Consider the following 10,546-nt stretch of genomic DNA (forward strand, 5'->3'; position numbering starts at 1 on the left):
CACTCTCCTGTGCCCCTTCCCTGGGACCCCAGTCCCTCTTCAGGGATTGCAGAGCCCTCATTTCTCCGTGCATATCTGGATTTAGTGCTCTGTCTTCGTCTTCTGGTTACTCCACCATGGACCATCTTTTATTTTGTGAGGCTCCACTCACTTCCCTGCCCCAGGCACATACTGCCCCTGGAGATCCCCTGAGCTTTCCTGGGGGCTCCGATTCCCCTCCAGAAGGATGGGCATCTCTCATCAGCACTGTCACCTGGGGGACAGCCCAGGGCAGGCAATTCAGAGACCATTCCCCATCTGCACTGACAATGGTTGTAGAGAAATGATATCTGAGTGCAGCCCTTGGTCCCTAGCAAATCACACAGAGATTGTCCCCCGGATCCCATGGAGTTTACAAGCAGAAGAGCAGGCCCTTTTAGGGTGCAATTTCCTTTGGCATATTTTTGGCTCGAGCTTCTGAAGAAAGGCCAGACTTCAGGCACGTCACAGGGGCCATGTTCTTTTATTACGGAATTGTTACTCTGGAGGCCAGGTCTGGCATAAGGATGCCCACTGCCTCATCCTGCCTGTGCTCACAGGACACATGAACATAGAAACACAACTCTACCACCACCAGGTTATGAGAACTCTGGGGCCATATCCACAGAATGGAGCACAGAAAGACAGCATGGAAATGAACAGGAGGAACAACTCTAAAAAGAGAGTCCTACTGCTGCGTGAGGATGTGTCTCCAGGAAAGCTGCAGCCCCCATGGGAAGGCTGCAGTGAGAAAATGCCTGCTGTGGCAGTGGGGGGATGATACTGTCAAGCACGAGGTCTGTCCCCACAAGCTGCTGCCTGACTCCCCTCCCCTCCACTCCCCCTCCACTTGTAGTGTTGGAGTGCTGGAGAGGGAAGGGACCAGCCCGCGGTGACACTTGCCTGCTGCCCTCACAGGAGAGGGGTTTAAGATCATATCTGACTGTAGCCACTGGGAACTGAGCTCTCCTAATGGACACGGGACCCATGGTCTCACCCCATCTCTACTAGTCTGAGCCTGACTCTGTGCCCCTGAGCTCCCTCGGTGAGTGCCGAAGGAGACCCTGCGAAGGGAAACTCTCCTCATAGCATTGGGGGCATCAGAGGGAGCTCAGACTAGTGGGCTCTCAGGTTCCCCATCTCTGCTGATGAAGGGGGAAGCCTGGCTTCCTGCTTCAACACGGCCTCTGGGTCATATTCAAATGAGGCATTCCTGAGTAGACATAACATGAACCTGATTTTTTTTTTTAAGGAAAAAGAGAAAAACAAGAAAGAAAGAAATGCAAAACACATTGCATTGATGCCAGACGCCCTGAGGAGTGGATGCACAATGGACAGTTACTGGTGCTGACATTGTACCCATTGAATGAGATTCTTCAGCGCATCTTTGAGCTCCTTGTTCCTCATACTGTAGAGGAGTGGGTTCACTGTTGGAGGCACCACTGCATACAGAACGGACAGGACCAGATCCAGAGCTGGGGAAGAGATGGAGGGGGGCTTCAGGTAGGCAAACATGACAATGCTGATGAACAGGGAGACCACAGCCAGGTGAGGGAGGCACATGGAAAAGGCTTTGTGCCGGCCCTGCTCAGAGGGGATCCTCAGCACGACTGTGAAGATCTGCACGTAGGACAGCACAATGAAAATGAAACACCCAAAGCCTAAACAAAGACTAACTGCAATAAGCCCAACTTCCCTGAGGTAGGAGTCTGAGCAGGAGAGCTTGAGGATCTGGGGAACTTCACAGAAGAACTGGTCCACTGTGTTGCCTTGGCAGAGTGGTATTGAAAATGTGTTAGCAGTATGCAGGAGAGCATTGAGAAGACCACTGGCCCAGGCAGCTGCTGCCATTTTGACACAAGCTCTGCTGCCCATGAGGGTCCCATAGTGCAGGGGTTTGCAAATGGCAACAAAGCGATCATAGGCCATGACAGTAAGAAGAGAAAATTCTGCTGAAAATAAGAAAAAGAAGAAAAAGACCTGGGCAGCACATCCCAAGTAAGAAATGGCCCTCATTCTCCAGAGGGAATTGGCCATGGATTTGGGGACAGTGAGGGAGATGTTGCCAAGGTCAAGGAGGGAGAGGTTGAGGAGGAAGAAGTACATGGGGGTGTGGAGGTGGTGGTCGTAGGCTATGGCTGTGATGATGAGGCCGTTGCCCAAAAGGGCAGCCAGGTAGATGCCCAGGAAGAGTGCAAAGTGCAAGAGCTGCAGCTCCCGCGTGTCCACAAATGCCAGGAGGAGGAACTCATTGAGGGAGCTGCTGTTGGACATTTGCTCCTTTGCAGCACAGGGGGACTGTCCGAGGAAGAAAAGACATTGACAAATTAGGACAGACTTCTCTGAGAAAAACTTTCTTATAACTGCCCCCAAATACACACAATACCTCTCCCCATCTCGGCAGTACCGTCACTGAGCTCCATGGCTTGAGCTCTGGCTTGTGCTGGCTGAGTTTGACAAGAGGAGCAGGGGCCTCTGCCCATGGGCTCCAGAGGAGTCAGCCCAGACCTACAGCACTGCAGACATGGGAACAGGGGTGACTAAAGTTTTAAAATTCTGACAGTTCTCGTCAGATTTAATCTACTCGTAATGCTGAAGGGATTTTCAAAATCTTCATTCCCACTTCTAAATAATGTGGATTCATTCATAGTTTTAAGGCTTCTTTTGTTTCCTTTAGCTGACCCTGTCACACCTGAGGAGCATTCCTGGAGGTAGAAATCCTCAGCATTGCTGCTGCACTCAGAGTGACCAGCTGTGATTCCGGAGAGGCAAAAGGATTTACTCTAGCTTGAGTGCAGAGGGAGCAGAGCTGGCCTGTTCACCTGCCTTCTTCCCAGCTACCCTGTGCTCCCACCTCAGAGTTGGAGGACAGTTGCACTCCTGTTACCCAAAAAAGAAACAACACTGCGGAGAGCAGAGGAATGCACTTGCAAAGTGCCCATCAGCACTCTTTCTGAGGGGATGTTAGGCAGGTCTCAGCCCTCCCCTTCTAGCCAGCAACACATCGGGGTGCTTCCAGCTGCCCACATCCACCCTCCCACCAGCATGTCCATGGCCTCAGTATCTAGGTGGCTTCTGCCTGGGGCACCTAGATAACATGCAGCTGCGACGGGAGAGCTGTGTCCTTGTGGAGGGCAGCTTGCAGCCCAGCCAGACACCCCAGGGAAATGGCGGAATGTCCTATGGATGGGGTGTCCTGACAAGAGAGTTGGCTCATTCCCAGACCCCCACACTGCATTGCCCAAAGCCCCACAGGTTAGAGGGGCACTTGGGCACCTCACTGTCAGGGACACGTCTGCAGGGCAGGACCCACAGGGTCAGTGTCTGAACTGCATCAGAAAGCCCCCTGCCCAGAGAGTCCAAGGGGAAGCACAAGGGCAGCATGGGCAGGTGGGAAACATGGAGCAATACCATGATATTTGTGTGGAGGGAGGCAGGGCCAGGGAGGGACAGAGGGGCACTCAGGAGTGTGTCCTCTCCTGCATGTCCAGCTGCTGAGGAAACGACTCCTGCCCTGGACCCCCCAGCCTTGAGAGCAGAGGGCTGTGCTGGCTGGGAGAGGAGAGGAGGCCTTGGAGTTGACAGTTTCCTCTCACACTTTGAGCATGACTCTGCTGCCTGGAGCCGTCCCTGTGGGGACCTGTTTCTCCGTCCCCACGTCTCTCCCCTCTCAGTGCTCACACACCCCATCCCATCCTCTATGAGCTCAGCTCTGCCCTGCAGAAACCTCCCGGGGGCAGGACACTGCCCAGGGCACCTCCGTGTTTGCAGGTGCTACAGAGCAGGTGAGAGAAACCTTGGTGAGGCTGTAAAGGTGATGCTGTTTCTGTCCTTAGGCAGAGGGGTGGATGAAGGCATTTGCTGGGTCCCTCCCAGAACTGTTCCTCTCTCAGTGTCACTGTTTTGGAGCCTCAGTCCCCTGTCTAGACCTGACAGATCTATTCCCATTTAACGCCACCCTAACAGAAAATAACTGAAAGCAGAGACTCATGACAGCTCCTTCCCTTTCATGTGTCCCCTGCCTTGAACTTCCTTTTGGAAAGTCCCTTCCAGAAATATCCTGGGAGTGAGCTGGTGCTGTAAGCAGCCCTGACCCATGCAGCATCCTCTGGAGAGGATGCTCAGCCTGCCCTGCCAGGGATCACTCGTCTCACGCAGAGCTTCTCCCAGCAGTGCTGTGGGGAGCAACCTGGGCAGGCTGAGTGCTGACCCTCACACACAGAAGAGTCACTGCCCCAGACACAGAGCACGCTGCAGCGCAGGGACACTGCTCTAGATGACAGCTGTAGGCAGACCTGTGTGCACACCCTGGCTTCATGCCCCTGCAGCATCCCTGGGAGAAGGTAGCAGGATGCCCTGTCCCTCTGACCGTGTGACAGGGAATGCCTGCTCTGAAGCATCTTTTCTTCCTCTACAAAGGAGAAGCCGGGAGAACAATCCTTAAAAATCCAGTCGTGTGACTGGAATGATTTCAAGACCTTTCCAGGAACCTCAGTAGCATTGCCCTGCAGCCAGAGACTTACCGTGTCAAGGGCTGTGAAGATTTCTCCCACAACGAGCTCTCCCCTCTCCTCCCACTCCACACTGCCTTGCACTTCTCTCTGCCTTGTCTCCTCTCATGTCAGCAGCAGCAGGCAGTGCCTGGAGCCCTGCTGCTCTTTGCAGAGGAGCTGCTCCTGACAGCACTGTGTCTCTGCAATGCTGCCTGGTTGCCATGAGCTCCCTCCATCCCAGGAGTCCGGCCCCACTCAGGAGCAGGGGACTAGCTGAAGGCATGATTTTTTCAGTCCCTTCTGCTCCATCCTCCTGGGAAATGTTCACTGAGGTAGACTAAAATAATCAGCTATTGTCCTTTTCTAAAGAGTGGAGAGAGACTGATTCCAGCACTGCAATTTATGTCATCAGAAGATGGCTATCTTGGAAAGGTGGAACTGTCCCACTCCGGAAGTTCCTATTCCCATCTCTTAAGTAGGCAGGACACCTAGATGGGGACAAGAAGGGAGCTCACTGACATATGGTTCAGGTGTTGATTCAGATGAGTCATTTTGGGCTTCTCAGGGTGCTTTAGAAGGCCCTGGGCTGACATAGGATTCAGATCCTTCTCGTGAGCTCCATAAAAAACACAAAGGGGGTGGGATTCCCCTGTCCCAGGCAGAAGGGAGCACAGCATGTATGTCTGCATGCGAGATCTTGGTCCATGCTCCTGTTATAATCAATGGAGATGAGGGTGAGAGTCAGTTGCTCACACACAAACACCTGGTGACATTGGAAGAGACAGAGGTGGTCCAAGGCATGTGCCAGTGTCTGCTTGCTCTGATGGAGCAAGTGTGACACCTACATCCTTCTAGAGCATGAGGTGGGGTCAGGAGGGGAACTGCCTTGGCCACCTGCAATGATACTAGATGCCCACTGCTACCAGAGCTGCACTCACTAAGAAGCTGAGACACATGCAGACCCAACATTGCAAACAGTTGATGTCATCCAGTGCAGGCACTTGATTCAGAGACACAGAAATAGGCCTGCAGGGCCATGTTGGATGCCTGGGGGTGTCCAGCCCATCCACATGTCTCTAGCAGATACACCACGGGAGCTCTAGGAAAACCATGGCCCTTTGAAGTGGTTGCTGGGCAAGTGCCCCTGTGCAACTCAGGTTTCCTACCTGTGCCCAAACAACTGGATCCCACCACTGCCTTTAGGCCAAGTTCCTCTGATCTACAGCCAAGACTGCTTCATAAATGGGAGAGGCACATCCCACCAATGTCTCTGCTCTAGTCTCTGCACTCTCAAACCCTTCTTGCTCCTCTCTGCTGCAACCTCTTCTCACCCCCAGGTGATATGAACAGGCACTGGGCTAATGATGACCTCAGGGTGCCTGGATCACAGGCCACACAGGCCCAGGCACTTCTTCAGTGGCACCTTGTCCTGCCTGGAGATCACTTCACCTCTGTCTCAGGCCCCAAGGTGCTACAAATCAGCTCAGGCAGCCAACCCCTCTCCTGCCATTTCGGCACAGCCCAGCTCTGTTTCTGCCTGGCCTTGGGCACTGCAGGCTTTGCTCTCTCAGTGGGAACCTCCTTTCACCATTACATTGCCACCTGCTCTCTAGGCCAGCATGGCTCTGCTCTGGAGTAGGGCCATTGCACACATGGTGTGCTTGGCCCTTGGTAACATGTTTCACCATGACCGGTCTGCACTCTGTGCCACAGCTGAGGCTCTGCAACCCAAATATATACAAGTGCATGCAGCCTGAGAGGCACAGAGAGGAGTAGATGGAAATTCACAAGCTGTCACAGGACTGAAACATGGTTGGAATAACTGAGATGCAGTGGGACCACTAGCATGACTGGAGGGCTGTGATGGCAGGGTACAAGCTCTGCAGGCAAGACTGTTAGGGAAGATGAGCAGGGGGAATGCCCTTGGTGTGAAGGGACAGCTCAGATGGATGGAGCTCTTGCATGGGATGGACATGGGTTTGGGTGAGAGCGTGTGCATGAGCATCAGAGTAAAGGTGATGTTGTGATGGGAGTTACAGACCCCCCGATGAGGGTGAGGAGGTGGATGCAGTCGCCCTTAAGCAACCTGAGGAAGTCAGTGCTCACAGGGCCTGGTTCTTCTGGGGGGACTTTAATCTCCCTGATATTCTTTGGAAGGGCAAACCGCAGGGTGCAAGGAGTCCAGATTTCTGGAGGGTGTCAGGGACAGCTTCTAAGCACAGCTCCCTGATGGGCCTTTAAGGTGATGCTCATCTGGATCTGGTACTCACACACAAAGAAGAATTGATCACAGCTGTGATAATCTGTGGCAACCTTGTCTGCAGTGACTGTGAAATAGGGGAGTCCCAGATCGTGAGGGCAGTGAGGAAGGACAATAGTAGTGTACAGACTCCAGCCTTCAAAGGAGCAGTCTTGGGCCTCTCCAGGGGACTGGTGGGGGATCCCAATGGAGGCTGCTCTGAGGGGAAATGGAGCTTGGGAAAGTCAGCCGGTCTTTATGGACAGCAGCCACAAGGATGGTCCATAGCGATACCCATTAGAACTAGGAGACATCTTGGGAGATCGGCTTGGTTAAACAGGATACTGTTGTCCACCAAAGTAGGCATGGTGAAACCAAAGCTCCCCGAGGGTAGACACTTGCAGAAGATGTCAAGGGCACGAAGAAGAGCTGCTACTACTCCGCTAACACAGAAAGACTAAGCAAGGAACACCTGGTCTCACTGCTGAATGGGGCTGGGAGTCTAGTAATAGCAGGTGCAGATAGGTCTGAGGAACTCAGTGCCTTCTTGGCTTCAGTCTTCACCAGCAAGGTCTCCTGAGCTGTTGTGCCTCGAGTCAGGACTCCAGAGGAGAAAAAGAGCCAGCAGGGGATGAGGGTTGAGTGAGGGATTGCTTGTAAGTACTCAACCCATGCAAGTCTCTGGGATGGGATGGGCTGCATCCAAGGACACTGAGAGGGCTGGACAACTTCATAACAAGGCCAGTCTCTATCACCTTTTGAAAGGTTGTGTAGATCAAGGGAGGTCCCAAAGACCAGAAAAAAGGAATAGGTTCTGCCCATCTTCAAAAAAGGCCACAAGGACAACCTGGGGAGCTGCAGGCCCTTCAGCCTCACTTTGGTGAGGAGTGTGTCATGCAGCAAATGCTCTCATATCATATTTCTGGGCACATGAAGAATGTGCCTGGGAACAGTCAACATGTATTTACTGAAGGTAAATCATTGCTGCACAACCTGATTGCTTTCTGTGACAAAAGACCTGTGATTGTGGAGGAGCAGAAAGTACTGGATGTAATTTTCCATGATTTTAGCAAGGTGTTGGACACTGTCTCCATGAATATTCTAGAATACAATAAGGCATCATGATAAGATGGGTAGACACTCAGGTGGGTAAAAAGCTGTTTGGATGATGGAGCTCTGAGGGTTTTTTGAATGGGTCATGCTTTACCAGGAAGCCAGGTAAAGGTGGAGTATGCAGGGGTCTATACTCGGACCTGTTTTGTCTGACAGGTTCACCAGTGACCTGGAGGATGCAACTCTCATCACGTTTGTAGATGACACCTCATCAGGAGGAAGAGTCACATGTTTGAGAGCTGCCATTCAGAGGGACCTCAGCAGGCAGGAGGAATGGGCTGTCAGGAACTTCGTGAAATTCAACAAGGACAAATGCAGGTCCTGCACCTGGGGTAGACCAACACCCTGCAATAATATGGGCTGGGGAGTCTTTGTGGGCAGGGAGCTGAACATCAGCCAGCAGTGTGCCCTAGCAACAAAGGAGGCCACAGTGTCCTGGGCGGCATGAACAGGAGCACAGCCAGGAGATGGAGGGAAGTGATTATCTCCCTCTACTCACCACTCATTAGAGCCCATCCAGAGACTATGTCCAGTTGGGGCTGCCTGTAGAAGAACACTGTTGATCACATGGAGTGAGCTCAGTGGCAGGTCCCCAAGGTGGTTGGGGACTGGAGCACTTGCCCTGTGAGGAGAGGCTGAGGGAATGGGTTTATTCAGCACAGAAAAGGGAAGGTTTTGGGGAGGAATCATAGCAGGTTCCCAACTCAAGGTTACCACTGAAAATGAACAAGGTTTTTAAAGGAATTCGTGGCAGGAGAATGAGAGGAAAGAGTTCAAAGCTGACACAAGTGCAGTTAAAATTGTATATAAGGGAGAAAAATCGATGAGGATCCTGAAGCATTTGAAGTGGGGTCCAGAGGGATTGTGGACTCTTCTTGGAGGCTTTCAGGATGCAGCTGGACAAAGGCCTGAGGAACTTGGTGTGAATTCAGTGTGGATCCCTAAGCGAGCAGGAGGTTGGACTAGAGTCCTCCCAAGGTCCCTTCTAGCCTGAATGGTTCTGTGATTCTGTCATCTCTGGTGATAGCCACTGCAATTCTTGCAGGCAGCAAATCTTTTTGTGCATGTGGGTTAGCAGCCAACATGAAGTTATGTATTCCTAGAAAGCTGTTAATTTCTGGACTCTGAATTCCAACCACAATGAGATGAAGCTGCTACTGTCCTGTAGGTAACTGTCCTGAACACCTCAGTTTGCTAAGATGATATTCCCCAGGGTTTCCTGTAGCTGTGGAGTTGCCTGGATATTATGTTTGTTCCTTTTGCTGGAAACTAAAATAACCAAGTTAACCTGGAGTGGGGTGGAAGGCTTAGGAGGGCTTAGTCTTTTTTTCAACATGGATCAGCAAGAGCACTAAGTTGCAGGGATTCATATTCTGCTTATCTGAACCACTGTCAGGGCTGAAACCAAATAAAACCTGAAACTTTTTTGTTTTGAAAGTTCTAATTATTTAAACTCTAGGTCTAGCTGGGGTCACAAGCAAAGCAAAGCTCTGCTGCGTTCACCAGTCGAGCGCACAGATGGCGACTTCATTGCTTGTGCTCTGCAGAAAGTCTGGCAGGAAAGGTTAGAGAAGTTTCAAAATATTTCTCTAGCACAACATTCTTCCAGTGGAAAAACAACTTCCTCTCATTAAAATTCAATTAGTTCGGAGGCTGTGTGGATCTCTCTGTATGGCTCTGGGAATGCCGAGCAGGTTTGAAAAGGGGCCAAGCCGAGAGCCTAGGTTATACAGGTTAAGTTTTGTGCTGAGCTGTTGTTCAAAACAGAAGTTTACAAATGCGAAAAAGTGTCAGGACAGACTCTCGCGCTGCGTTTGGGAAGTGGCGGCTGGCTTCACACTGTGAATGAGAGGACGATGTTGTGAGACAGAAAAGAGCCATTCGCACAGAGCGAAAGAGGAAAGAAAACAGCCCATGGTGCAAGATAAACACTTTCTCTCTGTGTCCAGGCTGTAGTGAGCAGTGTTCCTGTGGTTTTAGCAACACTGGAAGGAAGTCAGAAGACATGTGAATGTATCTTGTTATTTTAGACAGATTAACTGTTTCTTTTGCTGTGTTTTATAATGTATCTTAAAAGGTAGTGGCCCTTCTGCTGAAAGTTTTACCTATCAACCATGGTTGTGGGTTGCTTCTATACTTTGTAGGCTTTCAAGTGAGGTTGCTCTTGGAAGATGCTCTTGCACAACTCATCGTTGGGTTCAGTGGATGACAGCAATCTCCCCAGAGCTTGCTCCTTCCCCTCAGGCTGAGGAACTGGGCTGGAACACTGCCCCTGCTGACCAAAGCTTGGCAAAGCTTTGATATGTTTAACCAAACAGTGTGCAGCTTCATCCATCTGACCCATGTGTTGCATGTTCCAGGATCATGCGGATGGCACTCCCAGGGGGTTTGCTTTTCTGATTGGCCATTTACCATAGTGGTGGTCCTTTGGAAAAGCAGTTCAGCCCGCTCTGGACTGAAGTCATTCTGGTTTAGCACATGTGGGGTGAAATGAAGTCCAAATCATGACTCAGTAGTAAGGTTGGATGCTGGGTTTCAAACCCAGAAGTGGTGGTGAAAAATCCCCAAACCTGCAGCTGGAGAATCCTTATAAATTGAAAATGCTGTATAACATCTGTGGCAGGTAAATGTCACTGTGGCCTGGATTAGGTGAAAACCCCCTTTGCAGAGGTGTTTTTGAATG

At 51.3% G+C, this 10,546-nt stretch overlaps 1 protein-coding gene across 1 annotated transcript; it reads right to left on the reverse strand.

The window, feature by feature from the left end:
* Positions 1 to 1,356: 1,356 nt before the first annotated feature.
* On the reverse strand, positions 1,357 to 1,911 carry LOC136993054 (olfactory receptor 14C36-like; the record flags this gene model as incomplete). The annotated part of the gene is made up of 1 exon (XM_067303073.1): positions 1,357 to 1,911. A coding segment is annotated over one exon (555 nt), but the record flags the coding sequence as incomplete, so codon positions are not given.
* Between the last annotated feature and the right edge of the window lie 8,635 nt (positions 1,912 to 10,546).

The sequence above is a fragment of the Apteryx mantelli genome, chromosome 11 (assembly GCF_036417845.1).
Source record: "Apteryx mantelli isolate bAptMan1 chromosome 11, bAptMan1.hap1, whole genome shotgun sequence".
NCBI lineage: Eukaryota > Metazoa > Chordata > Aves > Apterygiformes > Apterygidae > Apteryx > Apteryx mantelli.